The sequence below is a fragment of the Hibiscus syriacus genome, unplaced genomic scaffold, assembly GCF_006381635.1.
Source record: "Hibiscus syriacus cultivar Baekdansim isolate YM2019G1 unplaced genomic scaffold, ASM638163v2 tig00110195_pilon, whole genome shotgun sequence".
NCBI lineage: Eukaryota > Viridiplantae > Streptophyta > Magnoliopsida > Malvales > Malvaceae > Hibiscus > Hibiscus syriacus.
In genome coordinates, this window is record NW_024062621.1 from 1299546 (window position 1) to 1323652 (window position 24107).

The 24107-nt window shown below is 36.6% G+C and overlaps 4 protein-coding genes and 2 pseudogenes across 5 annotated transcripts; 5 read left to right on the forward strand and 1 right to left on the reverse strand.

Annotated features, from left to right (window-relative positions):
- Positions 1 to 65: 65 nt before the first annotated feature.
- On the forward strand, positions 66 to 22089 carry LOC120218259 (DEAD-box ATP-dependent RNA helicase 16-like). The gene is made up of 16 exons (XM_039215237.1): positions 66 to 393; positions 492 to 653; positions 805 to 894; positions 985 to 1113; positions 1403 to 1503; positions 1677 to 1791; positions 1976 to 2107; positions 2552 to 2617; positions 2877 to 3056; positions 3211 to 3306; positions 3459 to 3596; positions 3769 to 3851; positions 3959 to 3996; positions 4093 to 4307; positions 4405 to 4501; positions 22079 to 22089. The coding sequence occupies exons 1-15, from the start codon at positions 175 to 177 to the stop codon at positions 4492 to 4494; spliced, it is 1854 nt and encodes a 617-aa protein (XP_039071168.1). The 5' UTR covers positions 66 to 174; the 3' UTR covers positions 4495 to 4501; positions 22079 to 22089.
- On the forward strand, positions 6709 to 12538 carry LOC120218256. Its single transcript, XM_039215234.1, has 7 exons — positions 6709 to 9265; positions 9563 to 9692; positions 9808 to 9896; positions 10725 to 10963; positions 11195 to 11281; positions 11434 to 11533; positions 11614 to 12538. The coding sequence occupies exons 1-7, from the start codon at positions 7061 to 7063 to the stop codon at positions 12364 to 12366; spliced, it is 3603 nt and encodes a 1200-aa protein (XP_039071165.1). The 5' UTR covers positions 6709 to 7060; the 3' UTR covers positions 12367 to 12538.
- Positions 12366 to 14041, forward strand: LOC120218083 (annotated as a pseudogene).
- Positions 15528 to 19796, forward strand: LOC120218257 (annotated as a pseudogene).
- LOC120218084 lies at positions 20651 to 21330 on the forward strand. Its single transcript, XM_039215062.1, has 2 exons — positions 20651 to 20887; positions 20932 to 21330. Exons 1-2 carry the CDS (start codon positions 20651 to 20653, stop codon positions 21328 to 21330), a joined length of 636 nt encoding a protein of 211 aa, XP_039070993.1.
- LOC120218258 (MDIS1-interacting receptor like kinase 2-like) lies at positions 21435 to 23949 on the reverse strand. 2 transcript variants are annotated; one of them, XM_039215236.1, is made up of 3 exons: positions 23054 to 23949; positions 21986 to 22981; positions 21436 to 21883 (listed from the first exon to the last, which is right to left on the reverse strand). In XM_039215236.1, exons 1-3 carry the CDS (start codon positions 23892 to 23894, stop codon positions 21489 to 21491), a joined length of 2232 nt encoding a protein of 743 aa, XP_039071167.1. In that variant the 5' UTR covers positions 23895 to 23949; the 3' UTR covers positions 21436 to 21488. The 2 variants fall into 2 exon arrangements, with proteins under 2 accessions (XP_039071166.1, XP_039071167.1); XM_039215235.1 differs by having other exon boundaries at positions 21435 to 21883; positions 21986 to 23949.
- Between the last annotated feature and the right edge of the window lie 158 nt (positions 23950 to 24107).

Genomic DNA, 24107 nt, shown 5'->3' on the forward strand with positions numbered 1-24107 from the left:
ATGGGTTGTTTGACTTTTGACCCATCTTCACAAATCAATCATCCATACCCATTTCTTCAAAAAAAAAAAAAAATCACCCGTACCCATCCACCATTGCTCTCTCCGTCTACTTCTAAAACCCTAAACCCTAATTTAAACGCCAAGATTGAGGAAGCTAAAACTCTCCATCAAAGAATGGCTAAAATGGACAAAAAGAACCCTCCACAAGACCCCAAACCTACCCCAGAAGAAGAAAAGAAGCGAGTAGAAAGCAATGGAGAGGAAGACGAAGAAGGAGAAGAGGAGAAAACCTTCGAAGAATTAGGTCTGGATCATCGATTAATCCGAGCTCTTCTCAAGAAAGGCGTTGACAAGCCTTTTCCAATTCAACGTGTTGCAATCCCTCTCATTCTAGTAAGCTTGAGATCATGATTAATTATTTGCTTAGCTAATGGTTATTTTTCGTAGTTTGATGTTTAATTGGTTTCGGAATGGCCAACACGTTTTATTAGCAAGGAAAAGACGTGGTTGCTCAAGCTAGAACAGGCACCGGTAAAACCTTTGCATATCTACTTCCGTTGCTTCAGAAGCTGTTTCCCTCGGATTCTGGTTCGAAGTCCCGGCTTGCTCCAGGCGGGTTCATTCTCGTTCCCTCGCGTGAATTATGTCACCAGGCATGCTATACTTTTTAGACTCGTTTTGGTTGTGAACTTGTACTAAAATCGGAAAATTTCAATATAATTTTCGAAATTAGCAGATAGCTAGTAGTTTCAGCATTATATTTTTATTAACTTTTTGGTGTTTGCTTGTATAATTGTTTTACAGGTTTATAAAGAGGCAGTTTCATTGGTTGAACTATGTAGGGTTCAATTGAAAATTGTGCAATTGACCAGTGGAATGCCAGTTTCTGATTTGGTTAGTTTTATTATTTATGTATTATTCCTGTAATGCTTTAGCATTGAACTACCATAGCTGACATTTTATCTTGCATTGTTAAATTTGCAGCGAGCTGCATTGGCAGGGCCTCCGGATCTTTTGGTAACTACGCCCAAGTGCATAAGAGATTGCTTGTCTGCTGGATTACTTCAGCCGGCTTCTATCAGTGAATCACTAGAAATTCTTGTCCTTGATGAGGTAAGATTTTGAGTTAAATTTAGGGCAACTTTCTAAAGTTTTATCATAGATGATTTTTTGAATGGAGTAAGTATGTACTCATATGATTTGCAAGCTGCTCTTCAAACATCTTATACTGTTATCTGGAATGGGACTGCATACCTTAAATGTTCACTCCCTTTCTTACTAAGCATATATCAAATAAATCTGCGACCTATATTGCCATGTGCTGTCTTTGTACACTTTCTACCATTGAAACATTATTCCTCAATATTTCAAAAAGAGGTCATTGATAGATATTTGTTTACAGGCAGATCTTTTATTGCAATTTGGCTTTGGAGATGATCTTAAAGCTCTTACTCCTGCTATTCCTAGACGTTGTCAATGTCTTCTTATGTCTGCTACGTCAAGGTGTGTTATAAGCTTTGTATGTTTTGTAAGTTGGGTTATGTTGTCTATGTGTTAAGCTCTGTATGTTTTGTAAATTGGGTTATGTTCTATGTGTAACTTTGCTATTCTTCTTTTTTCCTTTAAGATTGCCAATCCCTGCTGATCAATCTATTTTGGCATTTGATATTTGGCAGCCCTGATGTTGACCAACTTAAAAAGCTGATTCTGCACAATCCATTCGTTTTGACTCTGTCAGAAGCAGAAGATGTTAAGGATGAGGTTATCTCAAAAAGTGTTCAACAGTTTTGGGTAAGAACCTATAACCTATATTAGGAAATTTTCATGGCTATTGCATTTAGTTGGTTGATTTTGATCTAATTTTAGAACTATTGTTTACCTAAATTAGTCTCCTGTTCTTTGATGGATTGCAAAACTTATTTGTAGTTTTATTTAAGCTTCCTGATCCTTTACCCCTTTATCTTATGTTTTTCAGATTTCATGTAATTCGAGTGATAAGTTACTTTATGTTCTTGCTCTCATAAAGTTGGAGTTGGTGTTGAAGAAAGTTTTAATTTTTACCAACACTATTGATACTGGTTTCAAATTGAAACTATTCTTCGAAAAGGTATTCCTTCTTCATCTTAAATTTAATGCTTCCTCACCTTTGCTATTTAGTAGTCACTAATTAGCTTCATTAATATTTTCTTGCATGCTTTCTATTTGAGTTCCTATCATAAAGTTAAAAGCAACTGCTAACTTGCGTAGTTTTAGATTATGTCACATTAGCAATGTAGATTTTTGTCATCCTTTTTGAATGTCACCACCAAGTGTTTCATTGCATCTAACCTCTATCTTAGATTAGGCCTAGTTTGGACATTTTAATTTTTTGCTTCTCTTGGAAATTACCATGTGTATGTCATTGTGGTTCTTTTTGTTAGTATGTTATTTTTTCATAACATTGGTTATCAATTTTTACTACTGAAGCTCAAGCACTTTTTAACACGTTCTGTTCTTCTCAAATAAGTAAACAGGCTATCCTGTTATCTCTCATAACGTTTACTGTGTGCAGTTTGGAATCAGGTCTGCTATCTTGAATGCTGAGTTGCCTCAGAACTCTCGTCTACATATCCTGGAGGTATAGTAAATAGTCATGTTTCAATGAGTTTCTATTTAGATTTAAAATACTATTTTATATGTATTGTTATTTATGCAATGCTAGAGCTGAAAGATGAAAATTTTGATAATACCATTTGCAATGTATGTTGTGATTTTTTACATGTATTGTTATTTATGCAATGCTAGAGCTGAAAGATAAAAATTTTGATAATACCATTAGCAACGTTAACCGTTGTTAGTTTAGTTGCTTATGCCTGCAATTTTCCCCCTTTTATCAGGAATTCAATGCCGGGCTTTTTGATTATTTGATTGCGACTGATGACAGCCAAACAAAAGAGAAGGAACAAGCTGTTAGAGACAAAGATGTGGACTCAAGGAAGTCCAGAAAGGGTGCTAAGCCAAAACTTGACTCTGAATTTGGTGTTGTGAGGGGAATTGACTTCAAAAATGTGCATACGGTAAGGGTTTTTTTTATTTATTTAAATCTAAGCTTCAAAACTTATGATCAGTTACTGTTTTTTAAGATTAGTTTTTCCATCTTTAAGGTTTGCTATGTACTATAGTTACTGGCCTTTTGTTTTATTGTTGTTTTTGTGCTTCTTTTTTGCGCAGGTTATAAATTTTGATATGCCTTCAAGTGCTTCAGGATATGTACATCGTATTGGACGCACTGGAAGAGCTTATAGTGCTGGTGCTTCTGTTTCTCTTGTGAGTTCGTCTGACAAAATTATAAATAACTTTTGTAGGGCCACATCATTGGCTAAATGACATTAATCACCATTCATAGCTGCACATGAATTTACATTTTGTTTCAACTTGTTATTCATAGCTCTTGCCAATTAACCCGAATTCATTAACAGGTTTCACCAGATGAGATAGAAGTTTTTGAAGAAATTAAATCCTTCTTGGGTGAAGAAGAAGACAATGGTACAAATATTATCATGCCATATTCATTGTTGACTAAGGATGCTGCGGAGTCTTTACGATACAGGGTCGAGGTGATGTTATTTTGTTCTTTCAATGTCCAATGATACATTTTTCATTATTATGGTCAAGTTTAATGGCTGTTGAACAGTGAAAACTTTTAGCTTTTACAAATTCATTGTTTCAGTGCTAACTGGGTTATATATTTAGTGCGTGTTGCTTATTTTGAGAGGGCGAATCTTGCAGGATGTGGCAAGGAGCGTGACGAGAATTGCTGTTAGAGAATCACGAGCTCAGGATTTAAGGAATGAAATCCTCAACTCTGAAAAGTGAGTAATTACTGTTTGTCAAATATATTAACAGTGTATCTGTAATTTAGCCTAGTTGCTGGGTTTAGTCTCAAGTTTTTTGAGTTGGTTGCTTTTGTTTTGGTTAGGTTGAAGGCTCATTTCGAAGTAAATCCAAGAGATCTAGGTAACAGGCGGATGTCGTAGGCTAATGCTTTCATTATTTCCAACATTATTACGATGTCCCGAGTCCTTATACGTCTCGTGCGCTTAACTGTGCCAGATTTATTGAAGCATGACAAGGTTCTGAGCAAGGACCCTCCCGCTCCCCATCTTCGTGATGTGCCCGACTATCTGTTAGACCAAAAAACACGTGATGCCAGCAAAATGGTCAAGCTTACTAGGGCTGCAATGGGAGATAACAAATCCTGTCGACGCCAGGGAGCCAAGAAAAGATACAGAAAAAGCAGAGATCCTCTCAAGAGTTTCTCTGCTGAGGTGAACCAAACATCAGTTTCATGTTTATCTGAGAATGTTGTGACATTGCTATGCTTTGTGATTTAATCTTAACATCTTTACAATTATTTGGTCTCAGGCACCGAAGAGAGTTGGCAAAGATAGGATGAAGGGAGAGGAAAAAGGTTTGGAGTTCACCCGTAAATCGAAAAAGCAAAAACCTGTCTGATTTTTCAGTTACAATTCGTGTTTACCGTTAAAACTGACCGGCAATGTCTGCCCATTACCGTAGGCATGAATGTTGTTATTTTATTTCTCAAGTTTTATTAGAAAATAGATTTTTCTTCATATATGTCAGTCTATCCGTTTTACTGTCCATGTTTTAGGTTTGTGATTTCCCCTCCTAACAGTATCGTCTCTAAAGTCGGAAATTCGTCTTACCGTAACATCCAACACTTGTTATGGTCGCAAGAAGTGTTACCTGTGAATGTGGCATGTTTGAAGGTTCATGAGATTATGTTACTCGTCAAATTCGAGTATGGTCGATGTTTTAAGTTTTTTTCCTGTATTTAGAGCGTTCTTTGAAGCTATATCTTATGTTTATGTATTGGACACGAGTGTTGGATATGTGTATTGCAAGAGAAATAGTCAGATGCAGTATAGGATGAGGTTGAAAAATTCCAAATGAAATAACTGAAAGTAAATTGAGATTCATACCACTATTCGATCCTTGTTAACATCATCACAAGTATCGGACCAAAAATATTATAATTAATTTCAAAAATAAATTTTTTAAATATTATTCCATTTTCCAATCTAATTATAATCTAATAATTAAGTTCAACACGGTTATTTTATATTTTTATTAATATTGCCGGTTACTTTTTTTTGTAAAAATATGAAAAATTAAAAAGAACAAAAAAATTTAGAAGAAAATGTGAAAAACATATCTATAATATTAAAAGTGGGTTGTGAAAAACAAATTTTTAGTTGGTCTAGTATATCGAGACATTAGATTTCTTCAGTAAGATCAACAATTCGAACCCTAGCATTTATGAATGGAGCAAATTGGGTTGGGAGGGTCGTTCTCGTCTTTGTAGTACTCGATCTGGATTAATCGATCAATAGATTGGATGTCAGTGGTTAATTAAAAAAAAGTTACACATTTATAAAAATATTTTTAAAATCATACAAAAATTATGAAAATTTATAATATTCCCCATTTGATTTAACTCGTTCAAAAATAAAAATAAAAATTTAAGAGACGAAAGTGAAAAGGAATTTAAGAATTAAAATAATTTTATTAAATTTGAAAGTAAAAAGTATAAAAAATTAACAAATTAAAATACAACGGATTTAAATATATATATATAGTTAAAATATTATCATCGAAGATATTTATTTAGTCAACGTAAAATATCACTAGAAGTTTAATCAATATAAAATACACCTTGGCTTAAAGGTATAATTTAATTATGGTAAAAAAAGTACTTGGAAACAAGTTAAAACAAAAGGGGGTGAATTTATGAGGTGAATCTAGTGATTAAGGGAGTGTTATTTACCCTTGAAAAATTAAGATTTTGAGTTTGAATAATTATAATTATAGAATGTATATACATTATTAATTATTAAAATATTTATAAATAAATATTATTTTATAATTATTTCAAATTATATAAAAGAAAACAAAAAGCGGGTTTTACCCAACGGTGAAAAGTAAAAAACAACAGGACCACCTGAGTGAACACTTCACGGACTAAACTAAACGACTAACGAGAATTTGTCACTAAAGCAAACAGATATTGTGGGGCCCATCATCAATTTTTTAATAATTATTTTATAATGTTTTAACTTTTAACAAATTTAATTGTTAAATTATATTTTTCAACTTCAATGAATAAAAAGAATATTTTTAATAAAATTTAATGAACTATTGCATGGGAAGTTCTACCGTACGATATTTTTAATATACAAATAAAAAAGTGGTATTGATTTTGTTATTATTTAAATAATAAAATTGGTAAAAAATTACTTAAAATATTATTATTTATACCTAAATCATCAATGCTTTTTAATATTTTCGGTAAAATGACCAACAATAACAAAATCGATAAAAAAAATAACAAAACCGGTAGCGCTTTACCGATTTTGTTAAGAAACCCGGTAAAATATCCCATAATAACAAAATCGGTAGAAATAATCATATTTTCGATAAATTTTTACCGATTTTATTATTTGAATAATAACAAAACCAGTAACATTATTTTTTAATCGTATATTAAGACGCTACACGTGATCATTTCCTCTCTTGTATACTTTATTTAAATGTAAAGTTTCAAAAGAGCACTAATTATAATTTAATTTGGATTTGTTTTTATTTTATTTCGTTTTTTAATTTAATATTACAATCCGAAGCCGACGTATACATATTTCTCTGCACATTTGTTATGTCCCCCGTCTATTTTTCTCCTCTGTTTTCTTCGCCGGAAAATTGCGTCAGTTTCGCCGGCGAATTGCCGGTAAAACGAAAGTGCGTTTTATCAACAGCGAGGTATCATTTTTCGAGCTCGACATTAACTCGTTTGAAAATATTAGACGTTCTTTTAAATTTTGTATTTATTCAGTTTTTTTCCACTTTTTCTTTTATTTTTTTTCTGGGAATTTTTCACTACATATCTGGTGGATGAGCGAGATTTAGATTTTATTCTTCTGTTTTAACTGATTTTGTTTTAATTTGCGATGAATTTGAGGAAAATATTAGGAATTTAGGTTCCTTTTTTGTTTGTTTGGTTTTGATGGAAGAGCGGTCGAGATCTGGGGAGCATTCGGGGATTTTGGTGAAGAGTAGGAGCCAATCGGGGTGTTTGATCGTGTGGAGGAAAGGGAATGTTTTGGGTGGACCCGGGTCCACAGGGATCCGTAAGATTTACGAATCTAAAACAGATAATAAGAGGTCTAGGATGATTATGAGTGATTCGGGTTCTAGCGATGAGCTAGTAATGCCACCTCGAATGAGGGTTGGACCGGAGAATTTTCAAGTTTGTAATGGTTTAGCTGTTTATGAAGAGAATGGAATTGGTAGGAAGAGGAATAGGGAGGAGAGGATAAGGCGAGAGGAAGGTTTCATTAGTTTTAATGATGAGGATTTTAGTGAGAGTAAGAGGAATAGGTTAGATGTGTTCAACCTTAATGAATATGGTGGATTTGATGAGGATATGATTATGAGAAGGAACGGATTTGATTATGGTGGAGACAATGTACGTGGGAGGAGATTGCTGGGTTCAATGCCTGAGGTTGCTCGGATGAGTATAGAGAGGGAATATGAGAGTGGCCCAAGCAGGCATGCTTTTCATGAGAAGAAGAAGAAAAATTTGTACTTTGATAAAAGTGAAGGGATGAATCGGGATGATCATGATGATAAAAACAGGTTCAGGAAGGATAGGGATGGGACTCAGATGCGATATCCCTTGTTGAGGGAGAGGTATATGGTTGATTCAGATGAACCCATTAGGGTTCAGGGCAAAAATGGTGTTTTGAAGGTAATGGTGAACAAGAAAAAGAAGATGGGCGAGCCTTTGAAAAATTTTGATCTCTTTGAAGTTGAGGAGGGTCGGAGTGGTTCAAGGATTGACGATGCAGTTAGGAGGAACTTGCATGTTCGTCCATCATTGTACTTGGAGACAGAAGTTCTCGAGAAGCCTGTTTCATTTGGTAGGAAAGAGAAAAAGAAAAAGAGTTTGCTAAGGACATCAACAACTAAGAAGATTAAGGTCTCTGATTGTGACTCAGAGGACAGTGATACAGCTCCGAAGCTACAACCAAAGGATTCTGAAACTTCTAACCCAGCAAAGAGGGTAAGTAGCAAAGAGGAGAAAACTCAAGTTGAGCAGCTTCAGTCTACCAGAATCAAAGAAGGAAAAGTTAGGCGTGGGTGTGGTACAGAAAAACAAAAATTGCGTGAACAAATAAGGGGGATGCTTCAGGAAGCAGGTTGGACAATCGATTATAGACCAAGGCGGAACAGGGATTACTTGGATGCAGTGTACATCAACCCTGCTGGAACTGCATACTGGTCCATCATCAAGGCATATGATGCACTTCTAAAGCAGTTAGACGAGGATAATGACAGGAATCGCTTTGGGGATGGTCCGGCATTTACCCCACTATCAGATAAAGTACTCAGTCAATTAACAAGGAAAACAGGAAAGAAGAGGGAGATGAAAAAGAAGATAAAAGATGAAAGTGGCAGTGAGAATGCTCGAGAACCTGTTGCTTGGAAATATTCAAGCATCAGGCATGAAGAAGAGAGTACGGATAGCTTGAGTCATGAAGAGAAACCAAATTCCTTCATGAAGGGTAAGCCATATAAATGTAGGATGAATGACAATGATGCCTTCAGTGGAAATTCAAAAGGTCAAAGTTCTCTCCATGTGCATGATAGCTATGAAAAACCATCATCTACATCCAATTCTCATCTTGTACGTGGAAGAAAAAGTAGAAAACTTGGCAGATGCACCTTGTTGGTTCGTGTTTCTAATGTGGGTCCGTGTTCAGAGGGTGACGACTTTGTTCCATATTCTGGGAAAAGAACACTGCTTGCCTGGCTGATTGATTCTGGGGCTGTGCAGTTGAGTCAAAAGGTGCTGTATATGAACCGTAGGCATACAAAAGTGATGCTAGAGGGCTGGATCACAAGGGATGGGATCCACTGTGGCTGTTGTAGTAAGATCCTAACCGTTTCAAAATTTGAGATTCATGCTGGAAGCAAATTGCGCCAGCCATTTCAGAATATATATTTGGATTCTGGTGTTTCTGTCCTTCAGTGCCAAATAGATGCATGGAACAGACAAGTAGAGTCTGAGCAGATTGGTTATCATTCCGTGGATGTAAATGGTGATGACCCCAATGATGATACTTGTGGCATTTGTGGAGATGGTGGGGATCTGATTTGTTGTGATAGTTGTCCCTCAACATTACATCAGATCTGCCTCAATATAGAGGTACTGTTGCATTACTTTTGCACCTGCTATATAATGTTTTGCATTTATAAATGGTGGTTACTTTCTATTGTTTGCTTTCTTCTTCTTCTTCTTCTTCCCTATTATAAGTTAATCCTCCTTACAGCAACACTATTTTAGAATTTTTTTTTGTTAATTTGTACTCCTGTTGGAAGTTTTTCTTTTACCTTCTGTGTTTGTTTACTTATTCTAATTAGTAGTCGAACACAAACTTGGCTTGTTCATGTTAACAATGCTGCTTAGCGGCTTCACTTAGCTTTTATATCTACACTTTTACAGTTTCTACCAGCGGGTGATTGGCAATGTCCAAATTGCATATGCAAATTTTGTGCTAATGGCAGCAGCATTGCTCAAGAGGATGATATAACTGATTGTGTCCTTCTCACTTGCAGCCTGTGCGAGAAAAGATGTACCCATTCTCTTCTTTTTGGTGTTCTATCAATACTTTTAAGTTTGAAGTTCCTTTTTAGTTTCCTCTCCTTGGTTTCTTGTCAAAAAAAATCTGATCCTTTCCACTTCTGCAGACCACAAATCTTGCATCAAAGTGACAGATGAGATTCACATTGAATCCAACAGTTCAGATCTTCCTTTTTGCGGGCAGACATGTAGTGAGGTAATATATTTTTCTTCTGTTGGAATGCTGAATATTGTAATTAGATGTAAACCAAGAAAATGGGAAAATCGATCCTAGAAGCATTCATGCCCTCTGTATAGCATCTAAACTAATCTTGCATCAACTTGTCGAGAAGGAAATAATGTTGGTTCGAAAGTAACTTCAGTTTTCATTATGTGATTTTATTGGCTTTTGTTGCTGGCTAACTCAATGTTACTATGAACCCTATTGACAATGAAATTTTATTCGTATGCAGTGTTCACTGTATTACCATGATAGTATTAAACATAAACAGTACATCAAGGTTTATATATGTGTTTTCTGCTAGATTGTATATTATGCCACTAGACATGGGATTTTATTTCTCTATTGCTGTGGTTATGCATCTCAGAGTTTCTTTCTTTATCTTTGTTTGGGAATCATACTGTTTCTTCGAAATATTTGAAGTGTGCAAGGCAAATATGTAGCTTTGTACCTGTGGGTAAAACTCTTATCATGAAATTTAGCAATAAAGTTTGTAATGGCTGCAGTGTTTTTTTGTTGTTGTTGTCAATATTGCTTAAACAGAAAGGTTGTTTTGTAGGTGTGTAATTTATAGTTATCAGGTAGATGTATCTTATGTCATCATTCAGTTCTGGAATTTGTTTTTGGTATTTCCCTTTAGTTTATGCATTATGAAGTCATAGTTCCTCACTTTTTATTTTCCCAGAATCAAAATTGGTATAGTTTTTGCTAATATCTATGCACTTTGTTCTGGTTCATGGCTTGTCTGCTCCTATATCATACTATGAAGGCACACGTTGAAAAATGTTTTTGTTGTTTCTACAGCTCTTTGGGCATTTGCAGAAGTATCTAGGGGCCAAACATGAATTAGAAGGAGGATTCTCATGGTCTCTTATTCGAAGAATAGATGCAGATTCAGATATATTTGCCAGAGGGCTTCCACAAAGGGTGGAATGCAATTCTAAACTAGCTGTTGCTCTGACTGTGATGGATGAATGCTTTTTGCCCATTGTTGACAGGAGGAGTGGGATCAACTTAGTAAATAATGTCCTTTATAATTGTGGGTAAGCATTTTGGTTGCCCTAGAGAACTGTCTGATAGTTTTATATATTATAATAGTTTTCTAAAGGGTCCGAGGGACACATTTCGTATTTAAGCAGTGTTTGGTATTATTTTATTCAACAGTTTAAAATTACATTAAACTCTTACTGTGGTTAATGTTTTTATCCAGTCTCGTCTTCTTTGTCAAATATCAAACATCTAACTGTTTGTAATTTACTGCTTTTATCTTCAAGATCGAACTTCAACAGGCTGAATTACTCTGGATTCTACACTGCTATTCTGGAGAGAGGCGATGAAATAATTTCTGCAGCATCAATCAGGTAATTAACATTTTTGGCATCTTTATGCCCTTTGCACCTTCCCCCTCCTTAATGAAGACTAGAATCACTAAACAGAATTGCTCTGAATGCATCTGTATTATCTATCATTCTAATAACTGCATACTGATTTGGTAATTTATTTCCGTATGTAGGTTTCATGGAACTCAGCTAGCAGAGATGCCATTCATCGGCACTCGTCACATATACAGGCATCAGGGAATGTTCCGACGGCTTTTTGGTGCTATTGAGTCGGTAAGCTGTGAGGAGCTTGTTCATATATGTATATTATGTCTGGATTGTGCTTAACTCGGTTGTTCTTTGTTTTTCTCAAGGCTCTCTGTTCTCTCAAGGTTCACAAACTAGTCATCCCTGCTATAGCTGAACTTACACATACCTGGACTGCAGTTTTTGGTTTCACTGCTGTAGAAGAATCAGTTAAACAAGAAATGAGGTCGATGAATATGTTGGTCTTTCCGGGTATAGCTATGCTGCAGAAGGTTCTGCTGAAGCTAGACAACACGGATGCAAACTTGATGGCTGAGCCAAGATCTAATGAGGATATCACTCCTGAGGTGGCTAATGGATCTGAACCCGCTTCATCATCTTGGAATGATACTCAAGAGTGTGATAATGGTGGTTTGCATCATTCTAGTCGAATGAATGGTAAAACTGCAGTTGCAGATTCAGATTCAGATTCATATTTGCCGTGTCCAAATGTCTCTGTAAATGATACTTGTGGAACCAGTGATTCCTCGGATGAATCCCCGGAACCTAATGACGAAACTGCACTTATTAATTATCAAACAACGGACACGAGGAATTTATATCGGCTAGATAGTAAATATGATGCAAGCCCTAGCTTAAGCCATGATGCACCTGAGGAACATAACCTGTCTGATGATGGCACTGATTCACAGTCGGGAAAAAAGGCAACCGGATCTGCTTCGGACGGTGAAAATACCAGTACCTCTACGGACTATAACACTGTAGACAAGGGAAATAAAACAGAATCAGACTCTGGTATCAAGAGAACTACTCCCGATGGACATAATAACAGCCAATCTTCTGATGGAAGCGATATGTAATGATGTTCAATGAGTTGATAACAAAGCCATTTCCGATGAACTTTGCAGTTTGAGTCTCGATTAAGGAAAACAAGCTTGCCGATCTCGATTCTGGGGGCAAGTTAGCAAAGCCGGCTTCCCCTGAGAAATCCCGATGCAATAGAGATGGAAACTAATTAAACATCGGAACTTCTTTCAGATCAACCGTGTTCTTGTGAGGAGCATAATGTGTGATCAAGAGTTGTATCACTCAAATCCATTACTTTTTTTTACCGTGTCATGTAATTACCACAAGTTTTTCGAAAAAAAAAGATATAAATTTTTTCTCTCTCATCTTAAATTTGATTGGTATCAATTTTACATAATTAGTTTGTTTATTTAATAAAACAGAAAAAATTATGTTTTTTTTTCTAACAAACTTGTAAAAAATATATTTCGTATTATTGTGGGGTTACTAATAATGAACTTTATTATTTATTTTATTTGAGTTTTTTTATAAATAATTTATAATAAAATAAAAATATATTGCTTTCAAAGATTGCAGTTGCACAGAATTGCGAGAGCATCGGTTATCAGGGATGTAAAGAGTCTGCTTTGGAGGCTCTTGAGGATATTTTGATTCGACTTGGGGAAAAATGCAAGTTTTCATGCTAACTTAATGTGTCTTGTTTCCAGTTTGTGGATACGAAAGAGGAAATGCCATTTGCTCAGCCAGTGCCTAAGTTTCCAGTTGTTAGGAACAGGAAGCTGATTCCCAGTTTCGAGCATATGAATGAAACCCCGTCTGGAAAGCATATCCTGAATTGGTTTCCGGCTTTCCCTGATCACCACACTTATAACCATACACCGATGTGGAATGAGAGGGCATCGGATCCTTGTGCTGATAAGATCGAGCAAGCTAGGCAGCAGAGAAAGGCTGAGAGGACATTGCTGAGGTTGCAACAGACTGTTGTGTAACGGCTCTGCTGGAACTTCTGCTTCCATGGTTTTGGATGCTAAAATGGAAAACATACAAGAAGCTGGAAGTAACCCTTTTCTCGCTGCCCCATTGCAACCTGGGGAAAAAGATGTTTCGTAGGTTTCTTCGCCAACTAAGCTTTCCGATGAAGTGAGCAAGGGTGATCATGTTTCTTTGCTGGGTGCATTTGCTCCTGCCATTGAAGCAATGCAAACTGGCCCATCTGACCGATTTGATGGTGAAAAGGAGATCCTGCCCGAAAAAAGGCCTGCTGTTCAATTCAAATTCAAAACCGGAAAGAAAATCCTGGGTAAGTCGCTGGATTTGAGCTTGCAGAAAAAGGGTGAGAGGAGTGCATCATTCTTTTTGAGTGATGACGAGAGGGACGATAAGAAGAGGAGAGCTGAGTTTATTCTTAGACAAACTACAGAATATCGGACAGAACTTAACCAGTCTTAAAAGTGTATGTTTGGTAGTTCTTTCTCGAAATCTCGTGTTTTTTGGCAATTAATTGTTTTAACGGGCTGCCGATGCTTTATCCTTGGATCATGCTAACTGTAATCATACTGTTGGGAGACTCACTCTAACAGATTTAGAGGTATGAAAGCTATTGTTTTGACATCACTAGCTCTAGTTTCATTTTAATTCTTTGGGAATGAGGTTCTGCCACCATTTGTGTTGTACTGAATACCGATACACTGCTGTTTTCTATCGGATTATGCACTGAATTCTTTTCTGCCTATGGTTTCAATAACTGTCATGTACCAAATTGTATCCGTTTACAATATTATCATTCAAAGTTAGGCCAATTCATGCTCTTAATATGTGGCTCTTTTTGATAGGGAAAATTCATTTTCTCGATGTTGGTTAAAGGTCGGATTCATCTCTTCATTTTAGGCTGCAACAAAATTAGTTATTTAAGATTTGCTTGAAGCTATAATCTATTATAGTTGTGAATTTGAGAAGGGAGGATTGTTTGCTTGAAATCTCATATTGCTATACCGAAGCAACACATCTGGAATGCTTAGAACCTACAAAATGATGTCTTCAAATTTACCGGTGTGAGTTTTCGATGTCTAAAGCACCCTTTTGATTGAAGCCATATGTATTCTTGTTCTGCTGCATATGTCTTGTGCTCGCCACCATTTTCGAGCGCTACAACGTATAAGGGTGCCCCTCATTTGAAGCTTCTGATTTTCTGCTTTGCCACTGCTTCTATCATCCTTAGTTTTTGTCAAAGGTGAGTGCTTCATTACTGTATTTTCAACCTTATCCATCTGCAATTGTGCTCAGGAATTTTGTTGTCTTGTTTGTTATGTGAACTTCTGTTGGAAATCTAAGTAAATGAGTCAAAGAATTCATTGTTGAGATGCATGTTGTCTTCCTCTCATCCCGTGGGAAAGAATTTGTTGGTGCATTTTGATTCTTTTCCGGTTCAATAAACGATGATGACGATGACGACCAGAACAACGATGATCTACGTAAATGGTTTATATTTCATAGTGTTTCTAATGGAAATGTTTGAGGCCTCGTATGAGAAGTATAGAATATATAGTTCGTAAAACTTGCAGATATTGAAGAAGCATTGTATTCTCGTGGAGGAAACATATGCATTTGGATGTCTACTTTTATTTACCTATAAAAGCTATAATATTTTAACACAAATGTAATATGAAAAAAATACAATATAAATTTAGTAAAAATAGCAATTTACTGATTTAAAACTTTTTAATTAATAATAATTAGTTTTTTTCGATGATGAGAAAGTACAAATTACAAGAATAGTCTATAAGAATAAAAGAGAATCAATGAAATTTATTTATCATTTCTCTTATAACATTATTATTGATGTTAAAAGATAAATATCTTCGATGTTAATACCACGATATTAATTTGATTTTATTATAATTTAATCGTGATTTATTTTTAGTGACAATGAGTATTTAAATAATAAAGACAAATTTAAATTTAAAACAGAGATGGAACATCAATTTTAACTTTTTTAAAATTAAAATAAACTATAAGAATAAGTAAAATCATAACTGTTTTCGTGCGGAAAAAAATAACATAATTGAAATATGTAAGTACATAAACATATTAAAGTTTGACATATTTTTAAAAATATTTTGTTATTTAAAATTAAATAATTAAAATTATGGAAAAAAACCCAATCTTTTCTTTCCCAACAAGACACGGAGCTTTCTCTAGTTCCTTCCTTAATAACAAATCTTTCTCCTTATTTAAATAACCCAACGCTCTCTTCCACAGATCCCATTCATTGTTCAATCAAATTCGAACAAACCCAACACCTAAAGCCAATTTCTTCTTTGTGATTCTCTGTTCTTGGATCAACCAAAACTATGTCAAACCAAGCAGAATCATCCGACTCGTAAACACTCAGATATTTTTTTCTTCCTTTTTCTTCAATGGGTTCGTTTTAGATTTCGATGATCCGATTCCCATTTTTTGTTTTTCAGGAAAGGGACTAAGAGAGATTTCAGTACTGCGATCTTGGAAAGAAAGAAGGCACCAAATCGGCTCGTTGTCGATGAGGCGGTCAACGATGATAACTCCGTTGTGGCTATTCATCCCGATACCATGGAAAAGCTCCAGCTATTTCGGGGTGACACTATCCTCATCAAGGTTTCTATTTTAGGATTTGAGTTCTTTTGTTTTGCTCGATTAATGGGTATTTGTTTATGTTTGGTGTTTGTTGTGGTTTCATGTAATTATTCTAATGGGCTTTTTATGCTGTTTTGAATTCATAATCGATCTAGGTCTCTCTTGCGCTAGGTTGGATGAATGATGAAAGTTTATTGTAGATTGTTTATTAGAATTGTAGGTTGTTTATTAGGTTCTTTTTATTATTATTTTTGGTTAGTGGAGATTTGTTTGTGTTAATTGTTTGTTGTTTTTTAGATTTTGGGGTTTTGTTTGATGAATTATGAGTCTCATTGGCTTTTTATGCTGTCTTTAAATCGATTTGGGTTTTCTCTTGCGATAAATTGGAATGCGTGATGGAGGTCATTGTAGGCCGTTTTCATGATTATGTTGCGGGGGTCAATATTGTGTCTCTAGTTTGTGTTATTGGAATTGCAAATTTTTATGTACAAGTTTAGGAAATTCAATGTCTTTAAGCTTATAAATAGCTTGCAACCACTGTCGTTTATGTTTGTTTTTGGTCCATAGGGGAAGAAGAGGAAAGATACTATCTGCATTGCTCTCGCTGATGAAACATGTGATGAACCGAAGATCAGGATGAATAAAGTTGTCAGGTCAAACTTGAGGGTTAGGCTTGGTGATGTTGTATCTGTGCATCAGTGTCCTGATGTTAAGTATGGGAAACGGGTGCACATCTTGCCTGTGGATGACACTATTGAAGGGGTCACTGGAAATCTCTTTGATGCTTACCTTAAACGTGAGTTTAGTCTTAATACTTTATTTCCAACTTATATATGGATTTGTATTTTGTAATTTATATAGTTTTGGTGATCTAAGAAGTTAAAGGGGTAAAATAGTTCATTTTTTTTTAATCGATCACAAGTCCATTGATTCATTGAATAACATAAATTAGCCTATCGAGTGCATTTTTTTCACATCATAAAGCATATTTGTATGTTCAGAAGGCATTTATTCACGGCCTTAAGCATTCAAGGAGTTTCTCTTTCCTTCTTTTTATGTGCATGTATGATGTTAAAAATATTTTTTATAGACCGCCCTTGCCGAGTGTTAACTTTCACTTGCTTTGTATAAATTGATCTGTCCACCTGGGATGGACACATATCATCACTCGTGCATCCTTGGTGACTCGATAATTAAATACTGACTAAGATAGTTTTTCATTTACAGCTTACTTTCTGGAAGCCTACCGCCCAGTGAGGAAGGGTGATTTCTTCCTTGTCAGAGGTGGAATGAGAAGTGTGGAATTCAAGGTTATCGAGACTGACCCTGCTGAGTACTGTGTAGTTGCACCAGACACCGAGATATTCTGTGAGGGAGAACCTATTAAGAGGGAGGATGAAAATAGATTAGATGAGGTAGGTTATGATGATGTTGGTGGAGTGAGAAAACAGATGGCACAGATCCGTGAATTAGTGGAGCTCCCGTTGAGGCATCCACAGCTCTTTAAGTCAATTGGTGTGAAGCCACCTAAAGGAATTTTGCTTTACGGACCTCCTGGATCTGGAAAGACTTTGATTGCCCGTGCTGTTGCTAACGAAACTGGTGCTTTCTTTTTTCTGCATCAATGGTCCAGAGATCATGTCAAAATTAGCTGGAGAGAGTGAAAGCAATCTCAGAAAGGCATTTGAAGAAGCAGAGAAGAATGCACCATCCATTATCTTCATTGATGAAATCGATTCAATTGCTCCCAAACGAGAGAAAACAAATGGTGAAGTTGAGAGGAGGATTGTCTCTCAGCTCCTGACTCTGATGGATGGTCTCAAATCCCGTGCTCATGTTATTGTTATTGGGGCCACAAACCGTCCCAATAGCATTGATCCAGCTCTCAGAAGGTTTGGAAGATTTGATAGGGAGATTGATATTGGTGTCCCCGATGAAGTTGGTCGTCTTGAGGTGCTTCGTATCCACACAAAGAATATGAAGCTGGCTGAAGATGTAATATAAAAAACTGGAACTTATTTTCTTTCCTCAAAGATTGTGTACCATTTTTTTTGTCTAAACAAGTGTATCAAATCTAATTAATTTCCTAACTTAATGCAGGTTGATTGATTTAGAAAAAATTTCAAAGGAAACCCATGGTTATGTTGGTGCTGATCTTGCAGCTCTCTGTACTGAGGCAGCATTACAGTGCATCCGGGAGAAGATGGATGTGATCGACTTGGAAGATGATTCGATAGACGCTGAGATATTAAACTCTATGGCAGTTTCAAATGAGCACTTTGCAACTGCTCTTGGAACAAGCAATCCATCGGCCCTGCGTGAAACAGTGAGTAATGAATATGTTTGATGTACAGATTCACTGCCAATTAAGATCTTTTTGGGTTAATTTGGTTTTTAATATGTTTTTTCCTTGTATCTGGTCAGGTTGTTGAAGTGCCCAATGTCAGTTGGGAAGATATCGGAGGTCTCGAGAATGTTAAAAGAGAGCTTCAAGAGGTAATACTGTTCACTGATTTTGGTTACTGTTTAATTTACTCTCCTTTTATCTTTTCAAATTTCATAAAAAATGGGACTAATTTTTTTACTTTGGCCCGTAGACTGTTCAATATCCGGTGGAGCATCCTGAGAAGTTCGAGAAGTTCGGGATGTCGCCATCAAAGGGAGTACTATTCTATGGCCCTCCAGGATGTGGGAAAACTCTTCTGGCCAAAGCTATTGCCAACGAATGTCAGGCCAATTTCATTAGTGTCAAGGGTCCGGAGTTGCTTACAATGTGGTTTGGAGAGAGTGAGGCCAATGTCCGTGAAATCTTTGACAAGGCTCGCCAGTCTGCACCTTGTGTTCTCTTCTTTGATGAACTTGACTCAATTGCTACCCAGGTATGTTCAATGTTAATTCTTTTATCAGTTTCTGGCTTTGTGCGAACGGATTATTCTAGCAATGAAATTATGCTTGTGGTATACGGTGTCGGGTTTTTTGTGAAATGCTGATTCATACTTATATATTGCAGAGAGGAAGTAGTGTCGGAGATGCAGGGGGTGCCGCTGATAGGGTTTTGAACCAGCTTCTTACTGAGATGGATGGCATGTCTGCCAAGAAAACTGTTTTCATCATCGGAGCCACCAATCGACCAGACATTATAGATCCTGCACTTTTGCGACCGGGTCGTCTGGATCAGTTGATCTATATCCCTCTCCCTGATGAGGATTCTCGCCATCAGATCTTTAAGGCTTGCTTGAGGAAATCACCGATTGCAAAAGAGGTTGACCTCAGAGCTCTTGCCAAATATACTCAAGGCTTCAGTGGAGCTGATATTACCGAAATCTGTCAACGCGCATGCAAATATGCCATCAGAGAGAACATTGAGAAGGTATGACTGTGTGTTTCCTCGCGGTCTAGTTTATCATTCATTCTTATCGATGAATAAGATTGTAACATGAGATACCGTTCTGCTTTTACAGGACATTGAGAGAGAAAGGAGAAGAAGTGAGAACCCTGAAGCCATGGAGGAAGATGTGGAGGACGAAGTGGCAGAAATCAAGGCGGTACATTTTGAAGAATCAATGAAGTTTGCTCGAAGGAGTGTGAGCGATGCCGACATCCGCAAATACCAAGCATTTGCTCAAACATTGCAACAGTCGAGGGGATTCGGAAGTGAATTCAAGTTTGCTGAAACCGGTTCCAGGGCTGCAACATCCGATCCTTTTGCAACTTCGGCTGGTGGAGCTGATGAAGATGACCTTTACAGTTAATTTTTATTTTTTCAATTATGGCGAAGACCTTTTTTTTAACTTATCATCTTTTATGCAATTGTTGAACCCAAGGGAGTCTTGTTATTATCAATATTATATCTTGGTAAGTATTATAATTACACAGTGACAGGATGTATGCTTTGTTTAGTGTGGGAACATGTTAATCTTAAAATTCGAATTTATTTCGTTTTTGTTAGTTGTGCCGGTATTAAAATTTTATTTGTGCTTATGTTATTAATGTGTCATCCCTCAATATCTTTGGATCCCCACTGATTACACAATATCTGTTGATTGAGAGGTTTAGATGAATGTTAAATTATTTTAACATGACTCGAAACTTGGTTAAAAGGTGAAATTATCGTTATCGAAGTGATTATTTTTTATCATTATACTTTTTTAAAAGAAAATAAACATTTAGTGTAATAGTATTTTTTTTCATTATTTGTTGTAAAAATATTAGTTTAGATTCATGATTAGGCCTAGTTGAACTACGACGCCGTTACCCATTGTGAAGCCTCCCACCTTAAAACCCAAATTTCCATTTCGAGGTAATAAGCAAATTTTTGTTGGCCCACCAAGTGTTCGATGATTTGCCACTAAAAGCATCTTCAGTTCTATGCCAAAAACAACCCCAGCATTCAAAATGGTGTTACATTTGCTTAGAATAGGCATTGCATTCCCATCCGTCAGGAATCCTGGATTCGTCACAAGACTTCCTAGTTTTTGCTCAATTGTCCATCCGTTTATATCAATAAGGAAGATATCAAGCCAACCAACAACTACTCTAGTAAGATTCATCTTTCTCCTTTGTTCAATGATAGCTCTTTTCACTTGGATTCTTATGATATTCTGCTTGACGATGAAACCTGGAGAGTCTCATCGCCTCATCGGGTATAGCTCATGCTTACAAAGGGTTTGATGGGGGAAATGGGAGCACTACCCTCTACCCAAGCTGTTGATCAAAGGGTAGATAATGATTCCCCTACAATTGAAGATGATCAAGACTTTGATGACATTAGATAATATGAGGATTCGAGGTAATCTCTTTTATAAAACAGATCGTGGTTCCAGAGAGTTTGAGGAGTATGCTTATGACTTTCATAGGAAGAAAGGTCCCACGAATAAGGAGTCTTTGCACAAGAAGGATGATCCTAAAGAAAGCAAAAGGGTCGAGAGAAGTCGAACGTACTTGAAGATGTTAAAAATGGAAGTGTTGGAAATATTCTTGACAAAGTGGAGGTATGTTTGGTTGAGAAGAAAAAGGTGAGAACTCCCACTTTTAATCAACTCACCGGTCCTTATCATGAACCGTTTTGTCTCGACATTTACATATCGAAGGCAGCAGTTCGTGCCTGTATCATTCACCGGGCCACTAGCAAGGTTGTTGCTGTAGCTCATTCCATTTCTAAGGATATGAAGTTTGACTTAGGTTCCACAAGAGATGCTTCTGCTTGTGCGGCTGTGGGTTCAATTTTGGCTCAGAGAGCATTGGATGATGATATCCATGATGTTGTTTACACCCCAAGGAAAGGGAACAGAATAGAGAGGAAGCTTCAGATAGATCTTCAATCTATCATCGATAATGGCATAAATGTGAAGGTTAAGCTTAAACAAAGAAGACCAAAGAAAACAGTGCAGATATCTACTACTTAACTGCCATTTAGCTGGTTACCCTGGTTATATTATGACTGCATTTTTCGCTTTGCATTCTAAACTTTCGAATTGTTTGAATGAAATCACTGTCCTGACAGTGCAATATTAGTTCATAGATTCTTGTTCTTCCTGTTTCATTGTACAAAGAATCATTTAGTCTAAACATTACAAGTATCAGAACTTTCTCCTATATGCATTTCATGCTTCACAAGTTGAAACAAAGAAATCATCCGAAGGGGAACATTCAAGGATGTTTGGCGAGAAAGGAACTCTTTGCACACTTCTTTCATTGTTGGCCGTAGCTTCGGTCGTTGATTTAAACAAGCAAAAATCAATGTAGCAACGTGAACAAGATTTTGTGCAACAAGTTGGCTTGTTGGAAGTGGTAAACAATTGTCTAACACATCAATTAACTTCGTATTCACCAAAGAAGATGGTGATGGCAACCACGACAACACTTCTTCTGGATGCTTTCCCATTAGTGTTTCCAGTGCCACCACTCCAAAACTATACACATCACATTTTTCGGTGACAACCATTGTATAGGCAAGTTCTGCATGCACAAATCAAATAAAAATAAATTCAATTAATTACATATACTTTTTTGTTGAAAAAAAGTATTAATAAATGAAGTTGCAGAGAAGGGAAACATCACCTGGAGCTATATAGCCACGAGTTCCAACAAGAATGGTGTGATTAGATGAATCAAGATCCAACATTCTAGCAGTTCCAAAGTCAGCCACAAAAGCTTGAAAGCTCGAGTTCAACAGAACATTGTTACTTGATATGTCTCGATGAACTATAGGAGGGGTGCAATCATGGTGCAAGTAAGACAAAACATGCGCCATGCCTTTGATGATCTCAATTCTTTTCGTCCAATCCATTTCCACTGCTTCCACTTCATCTCTTAGGTTGTAGAATAAACTCCCTTTCTCCATGTATTCGTAGATCAAGAACATGGAGCGTCGGTGCAGACAAAATCCATGAAGCTTCACAATATTTCGATGTCGTATCTCTGTTAGAAACTTGATCTCGTTCCTGAAACTCTTGTCGAAGGCAGGATTTTCAGCTTCTAAACGATGAAGTTTCTTCAAGGCAACAACTTTTCCACAAGGGAGTTGTGCTCTGTAAACGCTTCCGTAACCACCAACTCCGATACAGTAGCGAAAGTCGAAATCCTCTGTTGCTGCGATGATATCCTCGTATGCTATCTTTCCATCGTAGTTCCATATGGAACATATGTCCCCGTTCTTTGTCGGTCGTCCTCCAGCAGGTTTATTATTGGCCTTAACGCGCGAAAAGAACAAACAACCAAGAATGGAGAAAGTATAAAAGATGGCAATAGGGAGGCATATTTTGATATAGGGAGGACTTTTATTGTTTGTGGCATTGTTGGTTACCAAAGAATTCATACAAGGCGATAAAGCCTTGTTTCCTTCGAAAGGATCGGGATAAATCTTGTAACAGTCATTACTATTATCGACAATAAGAAGCTTAGTAGCATACAAATTAGGGACATAACCGGAGAGTTGGTTGAAGGTGAGGTTTAATTCTGACAACCTATGAAGCATGGCAATCTGAGAGGGGATGGAACCATTCAATCTGTTCTGGGAGAGGTCTAATGATATTAGTGCTTCTAAATTCCCAATATCTGAAGGAATTGAACCTTGTAATTGATTTGAATGAAGATCCAAGAAAGTCAAGTTGTACAAATTACCAACACAAGATGGGATGGAACCAATCAATCTGTTTTGGGAGAGGTATAATGAAAATAAGGCTTCTAAATTACAAAGACAAGAAGGGATTGAACCAGTGAATTGATTTAGACCAAGGTTAATATGTTCCAATTTTGTTAAATGACACAGAAGTAGAGGAATATCATGACCAATAAAACTATTATTTGTGATGGCTAAAACTCTGAGGTTCTTCAGTTTTTCAATTTCCTGAGGGATGGAACCTTCAAGTTGGTTATCATAAAGGTACAAATATTGCAAATTGGTTAATTGACCCAAAGCAGAAGGGATGGAACCTTCAAGTTGGTTATAAGCAAGGTTCAAAATTTGCAAATTGGTTAATTGACCCAAAGCAGAAGGGATGGATCCATTAATTTGGTTACCAGCAAGACTCAAAGTTCGCAAATTGGTTAATTGACCCAAAGCAGAAGGGATAGGACCATGAATATAATTACGGGAAAGGCCTAGAAAGTGTAAAAGGCTAAGGTTTCCAAGAGAAGTAGGTAACTCACCAGATAAATCACAATTGGACAAGTCAAGGTACTCCAATGCCGATAGATCACCTATTCCCGGCGGGATATTTCCACCAAGCCCACGATCACTAAGATCAATTTCGGTGATGATTCCAGCAAAGTTGCATGAGATACCAGGCCACTTGCAACGTTGTGAAGTGTCGTTGCTATAGCCATTCCACCATCCACTCTCTAACACAGCTTTGGCTTCAGACTCCAATGGCGACTGTTCTGCTGTTGACATACTTGTGGCAATGGAAATGAGGATGGTAGCCCACAGTAAACCGAGAATAATGGGATGGGTGAAGGATGAGACCATGTTTAATTAGCTAAACTTTATTATCTGCTAAAGGTTCAGTTGCAGCATTGCACGTTTTCCATCCTACTGAATTTATACAAGTTCATATTTTTTTCCACCAACTCAACGTGGTGTTTACTTCAACAAGTGTTTAGTTTGGTTCAAATTATTGTCCGAAATTAGGGTAGGGTATGGAAGCAACCAAGAGAGTTCACCCACTACATTTTTTCCACA